The sequence below is a fragment of the Hyaena hyaena genome, unplaced genomic scaffold (assembly GCF_003009895.1).
Source record: "Hyaena hyaena isolate Hyena2069 unplaced genomic scaffold, ASM300989v1 scaffold_19, whole genome shotgun sequence".
Taxonomy (NCBI): domain Eukaryota; kingdom Metazoa; phylum Chordata; class Mammalia; order Carnivora; family Hyaenidae; genus Hyaena; species Hyaena hyaena.
Genome location: NW_024080651.1, coordinates 726,670 through 751,873, shown reverse-complemented (window position 1 = coordinate 751,873; position 25,204 = coordinate 726,670). Strand labels below are relative to the sequence as shown.

The following is a 25,204-nucleotide window of genomic DNA, read 5'->3' as shown; positions in this document are numbered from 1 at the left end:
GGCCATCTTTGCTCTGTGCACATCTGAGTCCTAATTTCTTCTGCTAAGGCCACCAGTCATATGAAATTAGGACCCACTGCAATGAACCCAGATAACCTTAATGACCGTTTTAAAGACCTTCTCTCTAACTACAGCAAATACAGCACATTCCAAACTCCCGGAGGCTAGGACTTCCACACATGAATCTGAGGTGGAGTATGAATCAGCTCATAACATATGCATGTGACTCAGTCGGTTAAGCGTCTGACTTGGGCTTAGGTCATGAGCTCTCGGTTCGTGGGTTCAAGTCCTGCATCGGGCTCTGTGCTGACAGCTCAGAGCCTTGAGCCTGGTTAGGATTCTGTGTCTCCCTCTCTCTCTGCCCCCCTTCCCCCACTCTCACTCTGTCTCTTTCTGTCTCTCAAAAATAGATAAACATTAAAATTGTTTTAAACATACATACATATACATGTATAACATATTTTTTAATGTTTATTTTTGAGAGAGAGAGTGGGGGAAGGGTAGAGAGAGAAGGAGACATGGGATTCGAAGCAGAGGCTCTGCGCTGAGAGATGAGAGTCAGAGGTGGGGCTCGAACTCATGAACTGGGAGATCATGACCTGAGTCAAAGTGGGAGGCTTGACCGACTGAGCCACCCAGGCGCCCCCATGTGTCTATCATGCTTTGACCTAGAAGTTCAGTTCTCCCTCTGTCCTCTGGGACTGACTTGGGTACCAGCGCTCTGAGCTTGAGCCACGAAGGACTTCTGGAGCCATCAGACAGCTGTCCAGAAAACCCTTTCCTGATGCAAGGACAGGAATGCCCCGCGAATGCCCGGGACATAGGCTTCAGCTGGTCCCTCTGGGGCAGGCTTTTGCCGTCGCCAGCCCAGCGGACAGCAGCAATAAGAGCTGTCCTTCCTCTATCTCCACATCTTCTCCCAATTTCCTGTAAAATACTCCAGGTGGGCGCTCACCCCAAACATTCCATTGAAATGGCACCAGTCCCCACGGCCAGTGGCCTCCACGTGGCCAAATCAGTGGCCATTCCTCAGCCACGCCTGCCCTGACCTCTCACATGAGGTCAGTACCGTCCCTCCTCCTGTGGCATCCGGACACCACATTCTCCCGGCTCCCTTCCCACCTCCCAGGCCGCCCCTCCTCTGCTGCATCTGCTGGTGACTGGTCTTGTCCCTGGGCCTTGACATTGGCGTGTCCTAGGGTTGAATCCTGGGCCATCATGGATTCCTTTAGTGCTCTCAACCAGAACCGTGGACCTCAGGCTTCTCACGGATTTACTCGTTTTATCATCCATCCCCTCGGCTAGAATGTCAGCCCCACGGCACAGAGATATCTGTCCTGTGCAGGGATGTGTCTGCCGGCCTCGGACAGTGGCTGCGATGTCTGAGGTGCTCCATAAACATCGTCGACTGAATGAGCCCTGGTCCTGCCCGCCATGCCAGCGGGGACCCATAAGATCTCAGAGTGGATCCGCCGCCGTAAAAGCCTGAGGGCATCGAGGCGGAGGAGGAGGGCGTCCTGAGAGATTTTGGTCCAGACAGAGATCATTTTGCATCTGCCTTCTGACGCTCACGCTCTGGGCCATCTTAGGCATCTCTACAGGCTTCTGTCTGGAGCTGAGAGTCCTCATCAGATACCAACCACCAGGGAGATGACAGGTTTCTCCGGCCCCTGAGGAGGCGGGAGTAACATTCTCCATCGCTGTCAACAGCCCCGTCCTTGTCAATCAGTGCTTGTGACACTCAGCCGCCCGTCACAAAGCTGCTACATCTGTCTCCCAGTCACTGTAGCAGAACTTCTGGCGAGAGGGGGGCAGGGGTGACCCCCATGCTTACTGTGCAAACGGTCCACCCGGGGCGACTCAAGTTTTGCTCAGAGTCGCACGGCTGAGGCAGGGACGCCAGACTAAAACCTGGGGCCGCACAAAGCCAAAGCCCCGGACCTCCGACCGTGGTTCTATCTGGATATCCCCACCTCCCTTCTCGACTCTCCCTCCCCCCGACCCAGCCCATCACCACACACTGTGTCTTCTGCCTGCTAAATACCTCCAGAGTCTGCCCACCTCCTCTCTTGCCTCCCTGGCCGCCTTCCATGAACTTTCCAGAACATGGATCTGACTTTAGCTCCTGCTGCCTGGAATCCTTCATGGCTTCTCATCGCTATGGAGTTGAGACTAATTTTATTTAATTTTTTTTTTTTTTTTTTTGCAGGGCCCACAAGGGTCTGTGGCGGTCTGAGCTCCAATGGCATCCCCGACCTCGCCCTGCGCGCCCTGGATCCCAGAGGAATTAGGTCCTCCTGAGGCACACCGTCAGACGGGTCTGTCTTCTGAAGCTCACCAAACACAGATGACGTGCTCATCTGTTGGCCTGCCCACAGTGCCTCCCCACGTCCTCCCCCTGCGAGGGAGGGCCGCCCCAGGCTGGCTCCTGCCCAGGACTTCCCACTGTAGCGCGCTGCCCAGAACAAGGTAGTCACTGCATGTGCTTCTTGAACACACGAACAAGTGAACACATAAATGAACCAAAGCGCATGCAGGCATATGCACGGACATCTGTGCGCTCAGACTCTCACCCTGCCCCGCCTCATGCAGACCTTGTCAGGGCTTTTCCTGCAGCAGACAAGGACAGATCCCAACTCCTGGGCTCCCTTCTCCCTTCATGGGTCACCCTTACCCCCTTACCTTCAGCTCCCGCCCCTTTCTTCTCAAAAGCCGCACAGAGACGCTCGAGCACCACGCTGTCACTGGAGCCTTCCACCCGGACCTCCTCGTCCAAGAGCCAGAAAAGGCCCCTAGGGTCCTCAGCACCTCCAGCAGCTGGTAATCGGACCTGGTGAAAAGCCCGGGATCACTGAGGAGCCCTGGTTCCTGATAGAGGCCAGTCCGTGCCTTCTCTTCCTGCCTACAGGAGTCGGGGAGTCTGAGTCCCAGGCATCGGTACTCAGCCGTGCTGGCCCAGAGCCATGCTCATACTCACCCCCAGAATCTCAGCGTGGGAACCTCAAACCTTAATAAGCGCTCAGCTTCGGGAGGTCCCATCCAGCCTCTGTCCTCACTTTCTGTGTGACCTTGGGTAACCTACTGCACCACTCTGAGCCTCACTTCCTTTTATGGAAAATGGAGACTAACAATACCTTCCTCAGAGGGCTGCAGTGAGGAATTAACACGGGAGAGTGCTCTGTAGATTACACATTCTAGATACACACGGGCGGCTGTGTGTGTTTGTGCAGAGCCGCACATCAAAGGGTTAATCCCATCCATAGCTCTTTCTCTTAGAAATCTGCGGGTTTTTTTTTAAAACAAAATCTTAAGAGTGGGAGGGGAGCACCCAGAGAATGTAGTAGAGGAGAAGGTGAACTTGGTTGAATAGCACAGGCACGGAATTTTAAATCAGGCCACGAGCTTCAGAAGGCGTCTAGGTAATGAAGTTTTGTTCACGGGAAACAGAGAGAGACCTGGAGAGTCTACACCGCTTATCCGAGGGCCCACAGTGAGTCGACACCACAGAAAACGGCCCCAAGTGGTCCTGATGGAAATGCGATGCACGTGGGGACCAGACGCCCCCTGGTGACCGGAACTGCGGGACTTCCTGGGACGTGAGCATGTCAGCGCTGATGCCAGCAAACCCGGGGGGCTGGGTACCCTACCCGGGAAATGTTGGCCCACCCTACTCGGAGGGCCAGAGAGGAGAAGGGACACCTCCAGGGCCACATGGACGGCACAGGGGCAGAACCCGAGCGGATCCCAGCTATCCTGTGCCTTCACCTCGCCTTTCTTCATGGGGCTGAAATTGACAGCCAGCCCATCCTCAGAAGGTAGCTCCTCCCAGCCGCTGCGCCTGCATCCAGGGGACCCCGCGGCGCCTCCCTCCTCACACTGCCTGGGGCCTCCCTTCGGGCCACCCCTTCCAGGGAAGGAAGCACAACAGGGAGGGGGAACCGGCGAAGACGTGCCAGCAGGAAGCAGGAGCGGGCAAGGGCCGGCGGGGCTCACAGACAAGGCAGCTCTGCAGGCACAGGGGCAGGCCGCCGTGAGCAAGGGGGGCTTGGAGCCCACGCCCAGCCGGCAGGAGACAAAGAATGAGAGAAGCGGCAGCCTGCGATATCACCCAGCAGGAGAAACAGGTGACCCGCGGGCCACCTCGTGTGGACCCAGCACCCTGCCAGCCACTTTATGTACCAGATCGCATCGATGTTCCTGGCCACCTCTGGGGAGGCTGTCGTTCCCATTTTGGAGATGGGAAAATGGAGGCCCAGAGAGGTGATGGGATATGATCAAGGTCACTGGGATTGGCCCTGAACCTGGCAAGTTGAGTGAAATGGCCCAGGGCAGTTCAGAGAGGGGGCGAGCAGAGGTAGGCAGATCTGCGGTCAGCCAAGCAGGTTCTTGGGGTGGGGAAAGCAAAGTAAAGACTCAGGTATCCCCCAAACTGAAGCCCATCACTGCCTGGACACACCACCTGCCACTCTCCATCCCCCAGTGGCCCTGGACATAGCACCCGCGTCTGAGCACCTGACCTGTGCTTACTGGCGTCCACTGGGCCCTGGCCCTGAGCCCCCCTCAGCTCAGCACAGCCTCCCAGGTGTATGTGCCTCCTGGGACACAGACCCAGACATCAAGTAGAGAGGTGGTCCTCAACCTGAGGGGGTCTGAAGGTTTGTTGCTCCGGAGCCACACCCTCGGACCAGTCTGGGAGGGTGTCACCAATCCCTGGGCGATTCCAGGGACAGGCAGCATTGAGAACCAGACTCGAATCATCTCGTATTTCAGTTAAAATCTTTGTGGCATCTCAGAGCCTCCGTTTGTGGGGCCCCGCACTACCTGGGAAGGATTCTGGTCCGCAACGGCCACCGTGGTCCCTGGGGAAGCCTCCGGGAGGTCAAAGGGCACAGGGATACCTTCCTGCAAAGTCACAGAAGCTCAGCATTAGTTCCTTCCGTGAGCCAAACAGGGTGGAAAACTTGTAGAGGAGAAAAGAGAAGTGCGGGCTTTTGCCTTTCCTTAACTTCTTTCTTATTATCATTATTAGAAGAGTTTTTTAAAGTAACATCTACGCCCAACATGGGGCTTGAACTCACGACCTCGAGATCAAGAGTCACGTGCTCCACCGACTGGGCCAGCTGCGCACTTCCCAATCATCATTTTTTAAATTGTGGTGAAATACACACGGCATAAAATCTACCTTTGTAAGTGTAGAGCCAGAGGCAGTTGTGTGACCGTCACGACCCCTACCTCTGTCATCGTGCAAACCGGAAACTCTGTCCCCATAAACACAGGCTCCCCACTCCTCCACTTCCAGCCCCGGCAACCACCGATCCACTTTCTGTCTCTGGGAGTTTGACTCCCCTTGAGCATCTCACATGAGTGGAGTCGCGCAGGATCTGTCCTTTGGCGACAGGTTTATCCTGCTCTCAGCGTAATGTCCCAGGTTGCAGTGGGTCAGAACGTCCTTCCTTTCTATGGCTGAACCAGAGCCTAAGCATGGATGCTTCTTTACACGCGAATCTGTGTCCACACTGACAGACACTTGGGCTGCTTCTAACTTACAGCCATTGTGAATAACCCTGCTGTGCACGTGGGTGCAAATATCTCTTCAAGACCTTGCTTTCAATTCTTTGGGGGTAGATACCCCCACACCTCACACCTGCCGGTACCGCTCCAGCGCCGAGACGAAGGTCCGCTGGTAGAAAAGCAGCTGCAGGCGCTCGTGGGCATAATTGCGGCACAGCTCCTCGAAGGTGGCGGCCCGGTCCTTGCACTGGTGTCGCGGGTTCTGAAAGCCCGGAGAGTCCACCACCATGATGGAGGCCATGGACAGGTGGCGGGAAGAGAAGGACCTGGGGAGAGAGGAGGGGGGCCCCCGAGGTCACATGCTCGAGCCCTGCTAGTCCACGTCTCCCGCTCCCCCATCACAGACATGGGGAAACTGAGGCAGCATGCTGGGCGGAGTTAGGGATCCGGCAGATCTGGCGCCAAAACGAGGCTCACCACTCACTCCAGGCTGTGTGACCTGGGGCAGGTTAATTAACTTCTCTGAGCTAAGGTTTCCCCAACACTTAAATGATGGTAGGGATGAATAAGATGATCCCAGGGGATGCAGTAAGGATCAAGGGAGTCAGGGGCGCCTAGGGGGCTCATTCGGTTAAGAAGCCAACTCTTGATTTTGGCTCGGGTCATAGTCTCATGGTTTGTGAGTTCGAGCCCCATGTCAGACTCTGCATTGATAGCACGGAGACTGCTTGGGATTCTTTCTCTCCTTCTCTCTCCATCCGTCCCTCACTCTCTCTTTCAAAATAAATAAACATTTTATAAAAAAAGAAAAAAAAAGGATCAAGGGAGTCAAAGTATGTTAAGTGCTCCCATGGATAGCAAGCCTGCAGGAAGTGCTCTTTCTCCCCCAGGCCAGAACACGAGAAATGACTTGCGTCAGGTCACCTCGTAGATTGGCCATCACGTTAGGACCAGGGCCTCCTTCTTAATAACACATTGCACTAGAAGAACAATTGTGTTCAGTGCCTCAGTTTACAAAGCCTTTTCAGGGGCATCTGGGTGTTCAGTGGGTTGAGCATCTTGCTTCGGCTCAGGTCATGATCTTGCAGTTTGTGAGCTGGACACAGGTCTCCCTCTCTCTCTGCCCCTCCCCTACTTGCACTCTGTCTCTGTCTCTCAAAAATAAATAAACATTTTTTTTTTAATTTCTTAAAGCCCTTTCAAGCATGGCTCAGTCGGTGGAGCAGCCGACTGGCTCAGGTCATGATCTCATGGTTTGTGAGTTCAAGTCCCACATCGTGCTCGATGCTGTCATCACAGAGCCTGCTTCAGATCCCCTCTCTCTCTCTCTGTGCCCCTCCCCTGCTCATGTGCTCGTTTACTCATTCTCTCTCTCTAAAAAATAAATTAAAAAATTTTTTTTCTAAAACATTTTCTAAACAGTCCTTTCAAGCCCTCGATCTACCGGGTGGACAGAGACGGGATCAAAATGCAGGCATCAAGACATGGTAGAGGCAGTCACACATGGGCTCCAACCCCCTGCAACGGTGAGGCTGTGTGTCCTGGGAATGCCCCCCAACCTCTCTGGGCCTCAGCCACCAAAGGGTCAATGGCAGGCACAAGTCAGAGGGGTTTGCGGGGAGGGTCGCATGGGATGAGACATCCAGGCTCTGAGTGCCCAGTAAAGGTTACCTGCTGTTACTCATTACGATTATGGTCATGATCAGCCTTGTCTATGCTTTGGACCTTAGCTCTTCTCTAGGATTTTCCATCTGTACAATGGGCCCAATGAGATCGGCCGCCCCGCAGACACACGTGAAGACTGTCAGCTGATGCTCAGAGAGCCAGGTGCCTCCGAGGTGCTCCCAGGTGATGGGGGAGCCGGTTCTATAGGAAGCAGCCACCCTCCATGGGCCGAGACAGCTTTTCAGCCAACAGTTCGGTCCCCACCCCAGATGCTCCTCCTCTGAGCATGCACGATCCACGCACACTCCCCCTGGTTTGTAGACAGTGTGTCTGTGGCCTCAGATGGTAACTGCTCCAGCAGTGAGGCAGTAAGTGGATCCTGCATCCACTCATCATTGGAGAATCCAGCGGCTCTGCTGTGCACCGGCCTAATCCCCCCCACCTCCCCCACTCCACCCAGCAGGATGTCTGTCAGAAGCCTAATTATGCCGCCTGCTTTCTGGGAGGAGACAGGGAAGCCCTTGCCTGGGTTCTGGATCGGCCCCATTGGAATTGCTTGCTTTCTGAGGGCGGGCTCAGAGTGCCACTCATGGCAGTAGAAATCGGCTGCTGGTACCTCAGCCCGACAGATACATTCCAGAGACACGGTGTCGCCCAGTACAAGGCAACACCCTGCTTGCACCCCCTCCTCAGCAGGAGATTTAAAAAGGAGGGGCGCCTGGGTGGCTCAGTCAGTTAAATGTCCAACTTCAGCTCAGGTCATGATCTTGCAGTTCATGGGTTCGAGCCCCGCATCAGGTTCTGTGCTGGCAGCTCAGAGCCTGGAGCCTGTTTCAGATTCTGTGTCTCCCTCTCTCCCTGCCCCTCCCCCACTCATCCTCTGTTTCTCTCTGTCTCAAAAATAAATAAAAACTATTTTAAAAAATTTAAAAAAAAGGAAATGGATGAGAGCAGTGTGGTGGGCCTCTGTTACCCCATCAGTAAACTGGGCTAATGTGCATATTAAATGATATAAGGTGGGGGCACCTGGGAGGCTTGGTCGGTTAAGCGTCCGACTCTTGGTTTCGGCTCCTGCGTCGGCCTTCGCGCTGACAGTATGGAGCCTGCTTGGGTTTCTCTCTCTCCCTCTCTCTCCCTGCCCCTCCCCTGCTTGCTCTCTCTCTCTCAAAATAAATAAATGTTTAAAACTTAAAAAAAATAGATTTTAAATGATACAAGGCGAGTGAACCAATTAGCGCAGGCTCTTGTCCTCACTTAGCGGGTCCCCCCCGAAACTGTTAGCTTTTATCATTGGTCTTCTGACCACTATGAGGAAGAATTTCTTTATTACATTATTTCGTTTAACCTTCGCAATGACCCTGGGGGACAGAGCTATTTTTGCAGGTGCCGAAGGGGAGGTCAGAGAGGTGAACGGCTATGCCTTGGGTGGCCAAGGTGGAATTTAAACCCAGCACGACCCGACTTAAAAACTCACTCTTTTCTTGTTAAAAATGTAACAAAACAGAAACAAAACCCCAAAAAACCAAAAAACACAAAAAACAAAACCAACCAAAAAAACAAACTAAACCCTCTCTGCTGACGTGTCCCGTGCTTGGGCTCATCTGTGTGCTTTGGAAGAGGCTGCCCTTACCTGTTGATGAGCGAGACCACGGCCGCAAAGAGCTCTTGGTACAGGCCGGAGGCCATCCCCTCCACGCACTCCACGCCCGTCATCTTGAGCCCTGGAGTGGAAGTGAGGGAAAGGAGGGCATCCGTGGTCAGGACCCTGCCGGGGGCCAAGGACCCCACTCCACAGGCAGCACTGCTGGCCTTCAAGAACCCCCACTCCACTCGCTGCCGAAACTGTGTGCCCACACTCTCAGAACTACGTGCAAGTGTATTACCAGGACTTACAGCGTTCTGGTAGCCTGCCCTACGTCTTCTCAAATGAGTGCTGCTTCTTATGCCTCAGGATCAACCCAGCATCACTCCCCAGAGCAGCCTGCCTTGACCACCACTCTGATGGGCCAATTTCCAGTTCGACCTTGCACCTTTTCTTTAATTAGTTTTTTATTGAGCTACGGCTGACATCCAAACAGCTGCACCTCTTTAACGTATCCCACCCGACGAGCTTCAAAAAAACTATGCATCACCATAAACAACATCATACACATAACTGTCAACTCTGAGGGTCCTCCCGCCTTCTTTGTGGGCACGTGTGTGTTAGAACAGCTAACAGACGATCTACCCTCTCAAAAGAATTGTCAGGATTCAATATGGCGTCAGTAACCACAGGCTCTATGCTGCACTGTGGGTGTATCCATCTGCCAGTCACCGTGTTCATCCATTTATTCATCTGGGCTCTAGGCTCTCTTTGTCTCACACAAATGAAGCTGTATACCCATCACTCATTCTCTCCCATTCCCCCTTCCCCCGGCCCTGGGTAACCCCACCTTACTCTCTGCTTCTATGAGTGTGACTCTGTTAGATTCCACACATATGTGGGAATGTGAAGTGTATCATTCCACTGTAACAAAGGAAATCCAGCCATTTACAACACGGATAAGCCCAGAGGACATTATGCTACATGAACTAAGCTAGACACAGAAAGACAAAGGTACGCTGCTCTTATAGCACTGAGTCCAGTACATCTTTACTTGTGCTGTTATTTTATTAACGACCTCCCTTCCCCACCCCCACCCCCGCCCAGTGCCAGGCTGGGAGTAGCCCTGAGGATGATGGGGACCGTCTCTGGGTGTCTCAGCTCCCAGATCCGCAGTGCCTGACACATAGTAGGCACTCAGCAAATTTTTGTTGTTCCCTCTTTCTGGAGGGAACTTTGGCAATCCCCTGTCAGAGGCCATAAAATGTTCGTACACTTGGACTTAATAATTTCACACTGGGGCTTTTTATCCTAATGAAATATTCAGAGAAACAAAGATCTCTGGGTACATATGTTCTCCTGATTGTTGATTACGTTGGCCGAAAATCGCTTTTTCAAAGCAACTTGGATATCCAACAATAGCAAATGGGGTTAGATAATTTGTAGTCTGCGCAAAGGAGTGCTTGAAGTCAGGCAGAGATGAATATGGAGAGATGGAAAAGTGCCTACCTGTGAGGTTAGGAGGAATGAAAAGGCTTAGCAAACTATTAATATAGTCACAGTCTCAATTTTGTTTAAACGCGCACACACACACGTCCCATTAAAATAGCTAGCCTTGATGAGGGTGCATTGAACAAAGCGGAGTTAGAATTTGCGAGGGAAGGGTCAGATCCTAAATCCTGCCCCTCAGTTTCCACCCCCAGAATTGGAGACTCGATTTTCAAATCTGTGCTGTGCCTGGAGACTCAATTCTGTTTGTACATTCCAGGCAGCCCCACTGCAGCCCCAAAGCACTTCCCAGCCCTCCTGTAGCTCCGCCCCCAACCTGGGCTGTTGCTAGGCAACCCACAGCCTCTCCTCATCTCTCCAAAGCCTTCTGGTCCCCTGTCTGCCTCACATCTACCCTTGATACCTTGGCCTGAGATGTAATTAGCGCTCATGTCGGAATGTGTGTGCCCATATGTTCACGTGTCAGTGCACAGTGGTGTGCTTCCTGTGTGTGTGCGTGTGTGTGTGTGTGTGGAGTATGAGTCTGTGAACATGTGGTGTGTGTGTGCATGTGCACGTGTGTGATGGTGGAGTGCATCTGTGCTTCAGAGAGGAGTGACCATAAGCAGACTATAGCTCATACCTGGACCTAGAAGCAGACAAAAGGTTAGGGGCATCTGGGTGACATTAGTCATCAAGTGGAAGTCTTCAGAACCACAGCAGTTCTGAGGACCTAAGGGGTCTCTGAGAGATGGGCCCCCAAATGACAGTTCAGAACAGTGCTACCCCCGATGACGGACTCTGCAGTCCCTGGGACAACCACTCTTAGCTCACTCTTAACTCTTTCCTGCTTTCTTGGACTCCTGGGGCTCCTGGGGGTCCCTTGATCCTCACTTTCTGCAGCTAAAGCATTTGGTTGGTGGTGGCTGTGGATCTGGGACCCAGCGAGTCACACTCCAGCAGGTGCCACTCAAAACCCTTCTGCTCCCCCTCACCCCCACATCAGTCCGAGGCACCTCATCTCCTCCAACCTCTCGGGCCAAAACCCTCGAAGCCACCCCAATCCCTTGCTTCTCCACTATGTTACCTTCTCTACTTGTAAAAAAAAGTAGGCCTTGAACATGTCCACCACTGCCTCCTTTTGTGTAACCACCATCATCTCACCAAGTGACTGTGTAAGTTCTGTGTGGCCTCCCGTCTCCCACCCATTCCCCTGTCTTCCCCTCCAGCCAAGGCATTTGAAGAACAAGTCAAATCATGGCATTCCCTGTCTGGGCCCCTGCTTGGTTTCTCACGGGTCTGAGCATAAAAAAAAAGAGTCTAATATGAGCTGACCACTCCCCACCCTAGCTTTCCAGCCTCCTCTACTATCCTCCCAGCCCCTTTCCCATCCCGGCCTTATTTCGGTTCCTGAAACTGGAAGGCCAGGCTTCTCCCAACAGGTAGGGGCTCGACAAACATAATAGCCCCTGGAAAAGTGTGGGTCCCTTCCTTGGCAGAGCTCACAGTATCCCCTCCACAGCACAGGGCATCCTGCTGGGTGTCAGCAGAGCCTTCAGGACCCTGGACAGAGCTACGTGGCCAGAAGCACTTTGGCGGGGGTGGGGGGACCAGGTCCACTTCCCCCCACAAGGGCTTCCCTTCCACCTGGAAGATCTCCATCTAGTGTGTCCTGATGAGCAGGTGAGAGTGTGTGGGAGTGTCCCCAGGGGCTGGCCCACCCAGAGAGGCAGCAGTGCGGCACCTGAGCTGGTCTCCTCGCCCTCCAGGCCCCGTCGGCTCGGCCCAGATGTCACTTGCTCGATGATCTGTCGCAAGTGGTGCTTGAAGGTGGCCGTGTTCAGCTCCTCATACTCGCAGCCCAGGGCCTCAGCTGCGTGGTTTGCCCACTCGAAGCGCATGAACTGCTTCCGGCCCACTGCAAGAGGGACAAAGCAGAAGTGTGGTGGTGAACTCCTGGGCGTGGAGTGTGTGGGCTCCTCGGGGATCTCACCACCTCCCACCCTCTGTCTGGGCTACCCACCCTCAGCAGGGAACCGCAACAAGTGCCCCGGGCAGGGGCAGGTTCCCCAAGACACCTGCTTTTCCTGCGTCCTCGCATTTGCATTGCTCACTTTTTCAAAGCAATTACAGTTATGTGGACACTCTAAGTGTGGAATTGGGGAATTGATAGTAAAAGAGCATGAGCTGTCCACTCTCATGCCCCCTGCCATCCACCTACCCATCCCTTTTCAACTACCCACCCAGCCGCACATCCAACCACCTGACCACCCATCCACTTATTCAAGACACACCTATTGAGCTCCAACTTGCAATAGGCACTGTGTCCACCACTGAACAATCAATGACGGGCAAGATGGACAAGGCGCTTGTCCTCATGGAGCCTACAATCTATTTACGAAGTAAGACAATAAACAAGGAAACAAATAGATGAACAAGATAAATTCAGGTGATAGAATTATAAAGTGGCTCCCCTTTAAGTAGAAAATAAAGCCAAGAGATGAGATCAAGAGAAACAAGAGGATCCCTGTGGATCTGTAGTAGTCTGAGAATGTGATATCTGAGTTGGGTTATAAAAGGTGAGAAGGAGCTCCCTTCCGAAAGAACGAGGAAAGAGTTTTAGAGAGAGAATGAGGTGACTGTGCAAAGGTCCTGAGGCAGAAACAATCATAGTGTATTAGAGAAATGCCAAGAAGACCAGGTGGCTGGAATGTAAGGGGGGAGTGGGGAGGGGGAGCCAAATGAGGTTGAAGAAGCAATGGGGAACCATTCTATGACCTATTATAAGGCCATTGAAGATCTTACAGCCAAACATTAAATAAAAGGCAAATTAGAAAACGGTACCAGCGTATGATGTCAACTGTGTAAATCATTCTCAAGTGCTGTAAAAAAAAAAAAAAAAATAGTACAAAGTGGGGCACCTGGGTGGCTCAGTTGGTTAAGCGTCGGGCTAGGCTCAGGTCATGATCTCACAGTTCGTGAGTTCAAGACCCGCGTCGGGCTCTGTGCTGACAACTGAGAGCCTAGATCCTGCTTCAGATTCTGTGTCTCCCTCTCTCTCTGCCCCTCCCCCACTTGTGCTCTCTCTCTCTCAAAAATAAATAAAAACATTAAAAATTTTTTAAATAGTAAAAAGGAAATACGTCCAAATATTAACAATCATAGCTGGGTAAGAGGATTTTGTATTTCCTAAATTTTCTACGGGGCTTGTGTACAAATTTTATAATCCAAACAAAAAATTAATGGCTGATGAAAATAAATAACAGTGCCATCCTTAAATAATTTCCTCCCATCGCTTATCTCCCCATAAATATTTCCTTCTTTGCAATAAAAATCACAGCTGCCCCTAGGTTTCTCAGTCCATCAGAATGAGATCACAAGGGCCCAGTTCTCCAAGAAGACATCTTGAAGAATCAGTCTGGTGGAAGGCAAAATTGAGAATTCGGAAAAAAATTTATGTGACACTTGGATGCCACCCCAGGCAACTGAGGGACCACAAGAGACACTGCTCATTGACACCCGTCTACGCGTCAGTTACTCAGCACTGATCATCACAAGAGAATGTTACCATTTTACAGATGAAAAAAACTGAAATTCAGAGAAGTCAGCAGAAATCGTACGGACACTAAGTACAAGAACTACTATTTCACCAAAATCAATCCCTCAGATACCCACTTTTAGGAAATTTGCCATTATCTTTGGGACCCCTAGGTAAGACTTTCCTTAACACAGACTCATTTGTCTTTTTCACTTAACTGAATACACTGTGAAATGAAATATTATAGCCTTATATTAAAAGAAAACCCATTTGTTGGAGGAAGCCATCAAGAGCTTCCAGTGACTGCCCAGTGACCCTCAAGCTGGCCCCAGGTGACGACTCCCTCTCCTGTCCATGAAATGTACATTTTGCCCACGTTCCCACAGCGGGTGGGGGAGCTGTCTTCAAGGACTTACCCTCGAGTGAGTAAGGTGTTGGTTAGACCATCTGGATTGAATATGTGACACTGTATAAACTTTAAGATTCCGGTGGGTGGGTTGGAGATGTACAGGGCTGGCGGGCAGACACAAGTCTATGTCAATTCCCTTGCTTATTATCCCTGCTTATTACATCTGGAGTGATCTGCCCCTTCCTTTGGCCTCCCCTTGCCCTCTGTGATCTGGGGCCAGTTTGCAAAACAAAACCATTATCACTTGTCACAAACAGAAAGTAGAAGCAAATACAATAGGAGCACAGAAGTATCAATAGTTCTAATTAGATACAGTTACCTGGGAGCCCGAGGTGGCTCTCAAGTCAAAATGGAAGATTAGCAGAGTGTTGGTGATTTTAAAGGCTGTTAGCCCCGAGTGAGACTTCTTTCTTCCTGTGTTGGGGGTTGAAAGGTAATTAAACAGGAGATAATGTTCTGGGTGGGCGATGTTCTGTGTCTCTCCTGCCCTGTCGACCCTCCTCTGCCACTCTCCAAAATATTCCCCTACACTCTACCTGCAGTGACATTCAATACCTCCCTGAGCCCAGAAGGGAATCAGCAGTGGTTCTCTCTGAAAAAAGGAGCACCGAACAGACTTGATCTAACTTTAAATCCTGCCTGACAAGGGGAATATTTCCCAGGGCACGGTGCAGCATCTTGCTGGTGAAATCCAGGTGGGGGGGGGGGGCGCACATAAGGAGTCTCACAGGGAAAATGCGCTTTTTGTTTCCAGTTCCCTGAAACCGGACTCTTGCACAAGATCCAATCCCATGGGTTCCCCTGTATTTGTTCAGACATGGGTGGAAGACAGAGAATTGGGGAGCTGAGGAAAGCGACATCTGAGGCAGAGCCAGGAACATGAACGCTGGACCAGCCAGGATGTGAGTCCTTATTCCCGTTTCTGCCATCTTCAACTGTCAGTCTTTGGGGGAGGTGCACAGCCTTTTTGAGCCTCAGTCTCCTCATCTGTAAAATGGAGTCATAAAACCCCAAGCACTCCTTCACAGAGCTGCAGGGACGGGGTGAGATGGTCACACTTACGTGGGAGATACCTAACAGAGCATCTGGCCCTGAGAAGGTGTTCGATAAATATCTATTCCCTTCTCCAACTGTAAAATCAAAGACGGCACCACTCACCTGACAGGGGTTATTCCTTCCTGGAGGCTGCAGGTGGGTCTGACCGTCGCTTTGGAGGATAGATAATGAATCGGCGCACTCCCGATTTGGGCCACGCCCCAGAGATTCTGAGCCAACTGAGGTCATTTCTCCTCCACGGAAAGGCAGATACATGTTGGCTCAGCACCTCCTACCAACCTACCCCAAAGCCAAGGGCAAAGCTGTCCTCGGAATGCCGCTGGGGCTGAAGATTCCCATCCAAGCGATGCTCATTTATGTGATGGCTCCTTCTCCTGAAAAGCCATCACTTAATGAATAAGGACAGCCATCAAGCATCGGCACGTGCTATGCGCCAGGCACTGTGTGAAATGTTTCCTCTCCCTCTTCTTTACTCTCATTTAAAAAATGAGATAATGCAAAGATGTGGGACAGACCCAGGAGGGTCTAGTTTCTGGTCCAAGGTGGTTCAGGGAGTGGGTGGCAGAGCGGAATTCCCACCCTTGTGTGCAGATCCCAGACCAGGCAGAAGCCACCTGCTGGTCTCCTCAGGCAGAGTGTGTAATGCTCCCCACTCTATCCCGATCAGAGCCGGCCCCGCAAAGTGCTCAACGAATATTTGTAAAGTGGGTGATCACACGATGGAAGGAATCGAGAGTACAAGGCACGCTCCTCGGTGATGGCCAGCCCTGCCTGCTTTCCCTCGCCGCTTCTCCGAGACTGGGGAGAGAGAATCTCTGTGTTCTCCTCTCTCCCCATGGAACTCACCATCTGAGCCTTAGAGACAGCCTTTTCTAACAGGAAAGATCAAATAAAAGAAAACACAGAAGTGAGACGGAGATGGAAAGACGGAGAGACAGGGAGGAGCTAGCTTCTCAGAAGGCGCTCCTCGTGGGGCGGGTTTGTGGATTCCCCCTGCCTGTTTGCCCCCCTCCAAAGGGGACTGTGCAGCTCAAGCCAGGTGCTTTCTCGCCACCCACCAGAAGGCCGGGAGCCTGTGCCCAGAATAATGCCAAAGCTAAATGCAGAGGTCATTTCAGGCCATTCTGCCGGCCCCTGGTGGGGAGCAGGACCCCGCGGCAGGTGGGACCGCGGTGCACACCCCATGTAGGGATCCACTCCCCCTTCTGCCAGCATCGCACAGGACACACGATGTTGAGCCGTGAGCAGGAAATGCTCTCTGGCAGCCCACCTGTCACTCCTCTGTCTCACTCACCCAAGAACAAGAAGTCAGAATGCCAGTGTTTGACAGGATTACAAAAGCCACCTTAATATCATAACATCAGCCAGCAGCACGTACCGCATGACTTCCCCATGTCAGGTGCTGGGCTGAGCCTCAAACACGGATGCCTCACCGAGTCCTCCCTGTGGCCCTTGGGGTCAGCAATAGTGTCACCACTTGACTTAGGACAAAACTGGCCCTCAGGGTGACCTTCCAAGACCACGTGGCTGGTAGGATTTGAATTCAGGCCTCCTGACTCCAGTCCTCAATAGCCTAACCACAGCCTGGTGCAGAGGGGCCTTCCTCATAACGAGTCTCAATCTAAAGTCAAGTGCCCTTACAACTTCCCTGGAGAATCTCAAATTGCCCATAAAGCCTTCTTTGCAAGTCCAACACAGAAGGCTTTGCCTCCGGCGGAACACACACTCACACACACACTCACAAGCGCGTGCACACACACACACACACAAATGGTGGCTTGCCTCTAGCAGCTGTGACTTATGGAAAGATACACACGCGCCTGTAACCCCTAGCTTTGCATTTGCCTTTGTATCTATGGAGGGATTTGTGTAAATACAACGCATGTGTGATAGGCAACACCCGCCCTTGAATCTGTTCTAAAAATTATTTGCAAATACCAATTCTGCTCTTATTCTTAGTGACAAAGGGTCTGCATGCCTCGCCGTGGCCAGGACACTGGGTGTGCCTACACCGAGGGAGAGGACAGCAGTGTGACCTCGGGTGATCTCCCAACTGTCTGGCCAGGTCTGCAGGCTGAGTGTGGTTCAAGCCTGATTTTATAGTACAAGCTACTGAGACACAGGAAGGGATACGGCCCTGCCTTAGGTCCCACAGCACGGAAGCGGCTGAGCTAGAACTTGAGTCCAGGTCCCCGACCCCCAGGTCAGTGGCATGGGGTTAGGGGCGGTTCGGGTACCTCCATGTATCCCGTTTTTGGTGTAGCTTGGGCATACACGTGGACTGTGCTAGCTCAAGTCAAAAGGAAACAGGGACAGACTTCACATGGGGCAGCAACATGGGGGTTGAGGGGTACCTGCGAGGGAGCCGTCAGAGCTCCCCCACGCCCCTGGGGCTCACTGTGCCTCCTCCTGCTGATCTCTCCTAATGGCATTTGCTGATGCAAGGGGAGGCTGCAGGTGCCATGGAATTGAAATCCTCAGCCCTCAACCAATGACGATGGAAGGTGATGCCCTTGGAGGGGGTTAACTCCTCGTGTGTGCTCCATGCTGCCCCCCAGAGGTCACTAGTGGGACAGAGCCCCAGTTGTGCACAACGGTAGCTGGCTCCTGAACACACCCTTCAAGGCTGCCTTCCTTCCCCACTTCCCTTCCCTGTCAAGCCCCTCCTAGTACATCCTGGGATCACCTCCCGCATGAGCCATCTTGTCCTTGAACGCTTGCGTCAGCAGTTGTACCCACATCAGGTGTGAAGACTCCGAGAGGGCCTTCGAAGCTGGTCACACTTAGCAAGGTTGATTCCATCTGGATTTACTTTCAATTACTGAGGCCGAAGGAGGGTTCTCTGAAAGGGACCCAAGGTTAGGTAGGCTGCTATTTCCTTGTGTCTTTGTTCCTCTGAACCCATTCGCACATCTGGGGTGAGGCCTGCCTCCAGCCAGTGTGTCACCAAGGGCAGGGCTGAGTCAGAAACCCCCCATGTGGCAGAGTTTGGCACAGGGCAGAGAGGCCACACAGCTGGGGCTCAGTTCCCCCAAGAAGGCCTCTCATAGCTGTCGTTCCTTGGAATGTTCATCAGTGTCACTGGGAAAAATGAATCCTGTATCATATCAAGGTGGTCGTTGCTTGGTGAAACAAGTTTTGTAACTGCAGGACTTCTCAGAGCCTTTAAAGTATATCTGATGAATCTCCAAGAAGGGGACATTCTATTCAGACGTATTTGGCCTCAGAATGCTTTTAGGAGCACCTTGCAGGCCTAATGTCCCATGAGACACTGGTTTAGGAAGCACTGGTTTAGCAGAAAGCCCTTTCAACTAACCAGGTGACCCTGGACAAATTGCCTTACCTGAGTCACTTACCCAAGGTCACTGTGCTGGTAAGGGGCAGGCTGGGATTTGAATAGAAAGGACAAAAATGAGAGACAGAAAAAAGGAAGGAGCAAGGGAATGTAAAAGGACTACAGCTTCTGAGAGGCTCAATCCACCTGCAAAAGCAGGTTTTTCCCTTTATGTTCGATACAAAAAAAAGAGAGAGAGAGACAAAATAATAACACGAGAGCTTTCCCCCGTGCACTGTGAGTTCAATTGCTATCAATTACCGAGGCCTCCTGCATTTATTAATAACCAAGTTATTTCTCCTTCCAACAACTTCCAACAATAGCCGCGCTGTTGCTGAATTACCGAGCATTATGTGACTTATTTAGAACACTAGTGCATCTGGGTCACATTTGCTCACCCAGAGGTTTCCAATCCAGAGGACTGCGAAGAAGGAAGTGACCTGCGGGGAAGAGATAAGCCTGAAGGTCTATAGACGCTGAAGGAAACGGCACTGGCGCTGGAGAGACAGACTGCCTGGGTTCAAATCCCACCGCTCCCGCCTACAGCCCCGTGGTGTTGGGGAGATCCTGTCACCTCTTCAAGCCATCATTTCCTCTTCTGTAAAATGGGAATCTTCCCCCATGAAGCCCTTAGCAGGGGTGGGGGGAGCTCAGTCAGGTTTTGATTGCAGGTCATTTAGTACAGAGTCTGTTCCGTAAACGTCAGCTCCTACAATTACGATCACACTCTGAGCTTTCTGCCTTTCCAGGGGACAAATGGGTCAGAAAGAGAAACCCCGGGGACCAGCTCAATTCAGGTGGCTGCGGCTTTCTGCCCAGCGGTGCCCAGCAAGGCTGTACTGTTGGGACCATGGAAAACGCAACCTCTTACGGTGTCCCTGCTGCCCCTAGGTGCCAGAGAGCCCCGGACATATTGCTCTACCTGTCCGGCTTTGGAGAAAGTTGTCATGTTCCCCAGCACCTTTACCCAAATGCAGTCAGTGCTCCCTGTAAGACGTGGTCAGTAAGCCATCTATAACCCAAGTGGAATCACTGCTCACACTGGCTAGGAGACAAGGCACAGAGCACTCCCAGCGCTCCAGGGAGCATGAGCAGGTGTTTGGGGAAAAAAGAAGATTCTCTAAACAAATCAGTTGGGGCGGCGTCAGATTAAACCAAGGAAAAAGGCTGCCTTCTGGCAGGACTTCTCAGAGCCTTGAGTATGCCAATGGGGCTCAGGAATATACAAGAGAAAGGGGAGCATGCAAGGCTGGAGGGAAAAGGCAGGTGTGGCAACTTTGGGGTGGTGGCAACTATGGAAAGAAGTGGAGGCTGGACATCCAAAGGCAGATTTGGCCTGGCTCCGACATCTCGAGCAGAAGATGTCCCCTCCCTGAGTATCGGTTTCCAAATCTGTGAAATGGGTGGCTCCTCTCCCAGAGGGTTGTTTGAAGGAAGGATGAAATGAGACATTGGATGTGAAGCTGCCTGGGAATACCCTCAGAGCAGGCAGAAGGCGTGACTTGTTACATCATTCCTGTCACTCCAGGGAACTCCAGGAGTAAAGGGGAGGCGCTGGGGGGTGGGGGTGCTGGGGGGCAGGGCCAGCAGGTTCGAGACTTGCCCGAGGCCACACAGTTAGTGAGGCAGAAGCCAGGAGCACACCAGCCCTGGCTGGCTCCCAGTCCACTGTTTTCCCAATATTTCAGGTGCCCCTCAGCAAGACAGGAAGAACGGGTCATGCAGCTGATCACACTGTCCCCTTGGGAGCTGCTTCTTAGGGCCCAAGGAAAGCCCAGCAACAGGTGGTGTTTCCTGATGCTCACCGCATGCCTGGCCCTGTGCTAAGCCCACACCTTGTCTCATCAGTGCAACAGCCACGGGAAAAGTCTCATGACTCCTTGCATTTAATGACGGCGCCGTGTACCAAACGACATGACGTGGCATAAAGAACAGGAGGGCACCTGGGCAGCTCAGTCAGTTGAGGGTCCGACTCTTGGTTTTGGCTCAAGTCATAATCTCTCAGTTTATGGGATCGAGCCCTGCATCTGGCTCTGTGCTGACAGTGCAGAGCCTGCTTGGGATTCTCTCTCTCCCTCTGTCTCCATGTGCTCTCGCTCTCTCTCTCAAATAAATTCTCTCTCTCTCTCTCAAATAAACTTTTTTAAAAAATGAATAGGAGGAAAGTCTTTAAAGAAGAAATACTACAACCAAAAATTGGGCCCCTCCCCTTCCCAAGTCCACGACCTTAGATGACTTACTTTACCTCTCTGAGCCTCCACTGACTCATCCATAAAATGGGTATACCCTGCCATATAGGGTTATGAAGATTCAGTGGACTACCCCAGGCAAAGCACATAAATCCTGCCAGGCAGAGAGTGGATTCTCAGTAAATAGGAACAGTGAACGACTCCATCATCATCATCATCATCATCATCATGACTGTTATTGGCCACATTGTGGCCACAGTGTGGCCCTCTGTCCCTGAACATGCACGGTGGAGATAGCTATAACTGCCCACCTCCAGCAACAGATCAGTAGGGACCCTGGTGATCAAGGCTTATGGAGATACCCAAGGGCACCTGGCCCATCCTCATTAGGCAAGCCCTTTCCCCTCTCTGAGCCTCAGTTTCCTCATCTGTAAAATGGGATAATAGATGGCCAAAGCTCTTAGAACAGTGCCTGGTACATAGAAATCAGTGGATAAATAATAGCAGCTCCTGTTATCGTTTAGGGGAAAGTGAGGCTAAGAAGCTGGGAGAGACCTTGCCGGGGCCACCCAGCAAGCGAGTAGCTCAGCCTATGTGAGACCTGCTCCCCCGGGGGTCCCAGCCTCCCCACTCCACCCTCCCGACGGAGGCGTGAGCTGCCCCCCAGCGGTGCCTTCTAGCATCAGCCACTTTAGGATTTTTGTGGGCTTTAAAAAAATATAATTGTTTACATCCCAGAGCAGCCATTTCGGCTTAATGAATGAATTCAATATGCTCGGAAAACGCAGAATAAATCCTTGCTTGTGGCCCAGAATAGGCGCGGCCGCACCAGCTGTCGGGCAAGGAGCCAAGCCACCAGCTGGAGCAGGGCAGAGGATTCGCTGCCTATGTCTGCAAAAAGGCAGGGGGGTGGGAGGGGACCGGTAGGGGACGGGGCCTCGGGGATGCTGGGGGCGGGCCTCGAGGGATGTCGGAGGCGGGCCTTGAGGGATGCTGGGGTCGGGGCCTCGGGGATGCTGGGGGTGGGCCTCGGGGGTGCTGGGGGGCGGGGCCTCGGGGGATACTGGGGGCAGGGCCTCGGGGATGCTGGGGGCGGGCCTCGGGGGTGCTGGGGGGCGGGCCTCGGGGGATACTGGGGGCAGGGCCTCGGAGATGTTGGGGGCGGGCCTCGAGGGATGCCGGAGGCGGGCCTTGAGGGATGCTGGGGGCGGGCCTCGGGGACGCTGGGCCTCAGGGGATTCTGGGCCTCAGGGACGCTGGATCCAAGGAGGATCAGCGTGATCTCTAGGTTGTAGGGCCTGGTGGCAGTCTCTTAATCAGAGCCCTGTTTCAATCCAGCATCGCCCCTTAGGCGGGTACCTTGCGGATGAGGACGCAGATGTTTTGCTAAAGCCGCCAAACCTTTGCCCAGTGGGGCTCCTCTGCCTGAGGCACCCTCTCCAATTTCTTCCCCGTTTTGGGGATTCAGCTCAAGGGTTATGGAGGAGGACGGCAGGCCCTCTGGATGGAGCCGACCACTTTGAATTTGGAGTGTCTCCTGCCTATGGCGTTCTCTGGTCATCATCCGTGCCCTGACCTGCACTATCTCCCTTGATCAGACGGAAACTTTGCTTTGGAAAGTGAAAATGGTGTGTCCCCGGGAAGCCTAGGCTTAGACAGGAAAAGAGACAGGAAAGGGGGGAAGGGGGAAGAGGAGGAGGGAGGGAAGAGAAAAGGAAGCGCTGAGCAAAATGAACGCAGAAATGGCTCAAGAGCAGGGCGCCTGGATGGCTCAGTTGGTTGAGCGTCAGACTTCGGCTCAGGTCATGATCTCGCGTTTCTTGGGTTCGAGCCCCACTTTGGGCTCTGTGCTGACAGCCAGCTCAGAGCCTGGAGCCTGTTTTGGATTCTATATCTCCCTCTCTCTCTGTACCTCCCCTGTTCACTCTGTCTTTCTCTGTCTCTCTCAGAAATAAATAAAACATTTAAAAAAAAAAAACTTAAAAAGAAATAAAGAAATGACCCAGGAGCCCAGACTCAGACTCTAGTCCCATCTCCCCTACAGCCTCGCTGTGTGACCCTGTGCAGGTCCCTTCCCCTCTCTGATCCTCTGTCCCCGCCTGACACAAAGAGGGGCTCCGGCTGGCACAGCCCCTTCTAGGCAGGTGGTTCTCCGCTCCCCGCCCCCTACAGGGTGTTCACCGCATCAGGCAGGTGGGATGCCCTCTCTGGCTCCTCCCCACACGGGCCCAGGCTATGAGAGGCTGAGCTTGGCGTCCGAGGCAAGGAGATGCCATACAGGCCCAGACTATAGCTGTCCTGAGTGTCCCAGCTCGGTAGCTCTTGTCCCTTTGCCCGGAGCCTGGAAGAACGGACGACCCTGGTCCCGGCCAGCGGGGGCCCGGATGCCAGCCCTAATCAGCGCTCCTGGGGAAAATACAAAGGAGGTGCAGGTGCGCTGGGCTCTGAACACCGTGTTACAAGTGTGCAGCCTGTGTCCTTGGGGCAGTGAGATGTGGAGGTATGTGGAGAGAGGAGCCTCTCTCAGGGTGGCAGCGTGAGGCTCCTGGGGGCCTGGCCTCCGGTCCCCAGAGTCCTGCATGCTTCCCCTATGGAAACAGAAGTGAGCACAGACAAGCGAAGAGAGAACGGGAGTGGTGGACAGAGGTGGCCACCAAAGTGGAGGCCGTGGATACATTCTGAAACGCCAAGCCTTCCCTGCCCCCACGGAAGGTCCAGCTTTGTGTCACCTAGAGCTGTGTGACCCTGAGCTAGTGACCTGACCTCTCAGAGCCTCAGCTTCCCCACCTTCAAGGGGAAACGAGACATTAGTACCTGCGCCACAGTCCAGTGAGGGTCCAGTGAGCCACCCTGTGTAACAGCCTGGGGATGCGAAACCTAGCCTCGAACACACTCGGTGACCCAGCAGATCCGTGTCCAGGAAACCATGCCTCCAAAATGCTCACTCCTGCAAGGATGCCTGGTGCGGCGTGTTCTAGCACACCAGACACCCGAAAACAGCCTGAGTGGCTTGCAGGAGAGCTGCCACAATACGGAGGCCCCCCCATAATGGGCAGGTCCCTGTGGTCCACAAAGAGAATTAGGGTCACCCCGTGACTCGGCGTGCAAGGAAGCCAAGGACACGAGGTAAGTTCTTACAGGCACGGACATGGGGATGGAGCGATATTCAAACATCCAAACAGGCAGCCAGCCTGTATATTCATTACGCGCCGAGATGTAGCTAAGCACACGGTGTATAAGGGCCTGAACCTACGGCCTGCAGTTTAGATGACAGTGACACACCCACATCAGTCCCCCGGGGTTCACTCGTCACCGCTGCCACGGACGAGGCGGTGCTTGGAGAGGATTCGTGGGGCTGCGCAGTCCCGTCCCATCCTCCCGTGAGTCTGTAATGACTTCAGATCAAGTTTAAGAGAGGGGCGCCTAGGTGGCTCAGTTGGTTGGGCATCCGACTTCGGCTCAGGTCATTATCTCACGGTTCGTGGGTTCGAGCCCCGCATCGGGTTCTGTGCTGACAGCTCAGAGCCTGGAGCCTGTTTCAGATTCTGTGTCTCCCTCTCTCTCTGCCCCTCCCCCACTTGTGCTCTCTCTCTGTCTCAAAAATAAAATAAAAATAAAATAAAATTAAAAAAATACAGTTTAAGAGAAAAAACCACCCCAAGCTGTTAGGACAGTGAACTCATCTTGTATGATGTTGTCACGCCCGAACATGACCATACGCATTTGTCCAAACCCACAGAAGGCACACCTCCAAGGGTGAGCCTGGATGGAAACTGCAGACCTCAGTTCATGGCCGCGTGGCCGCATGGGCTCATCGGCTGCAACAAACGTCACCTTCACGCCTCTAACCACGATCCCCTCAGAGGGCCAAGGGATCTGATGGGGCAGGGAGGGACCCTTTCCTACTCCACCGTCTTCTGTATGGTTTCGGCTTTTCAGAGGAAGACAACTTTACGGCATTATTTGTGTAGTTGTTTTCAAACAAAAAAGTCAAGTGCTCGAATGCGTGGCCAGTGCTCTGTGCCGAGGGTTATCACTGGCCTCGTGCACGCAGGGCCTCGCCCTTGCTTGGATGGACAACCTTGGCCGCTGGAAGTCAGGGCGTCCCAGCAGAAGGCAAGGCAGGGTGGGGGTGGGGGGTGGCTGGGCCTCTGTCTCTCCTTCCCACAGGCCCTGCTACCCCCTCCTCCACTCCCCCAGGCTCCCCGGGTTACACACCATCCATTCAGGGACTGACATCTTTATTAGAGCATTCGAGGAGTTAGCAGTTGATTGGCAGTGTCCCTTCATCATCCCATTATGAGACCCCCCCCCCCGGGTTATAGATGGGCCTGGCGGTGTTATATATTAGGCAGTGGGGTCAGCGGCAAGTAGACTGGCAAATTTAGTGAAAGAATAATAAATTAAACCTCCCATTGGCCTTCAGAGAAAA

At 52.9% G+C, this 25,204-nt stretch overlaps 1 protein-coding gene across 1 annotated transcript in view; it reads right to left on the bottom strand.

Moving 5' to 3' along the window:
- MYO18B (myosin XVIIIB) overlaps positions 1 to 25,204 on the bottom strand; it is a 244,133-nt gene that overhangs the window by 176,857 nt on the left and 42,072 nt on the right. Inside the window, exons 12-16 of the mRNA XM_039225943.1 lie at positions 11,991 to 12,164; positions 8,807 to 8,897; positions 5,645 to 5,837; positions 4,822 to 4,902; positions 2,683 to 2,830 (exon numbers count right to left, since the gene is read on the bottom strand). Of these exons, the coding sequence (XP_039081874.1) occupies positions 2,683 to 2,830; positions 4,822 to 4,902; positions 5,645 to 5,837; positions 8,807 to 8,897; positions 11,991 to 12,164 (687 nt within the window). The remainder of the gene's footprint in view (positions 1 to 2,682; positions 2,831 to 4,821; positions 4,903 to 5,644; positions 5,838 to 8,806; positions 8,898 to 11,990; positions 12,165 to 25,204) is intronic.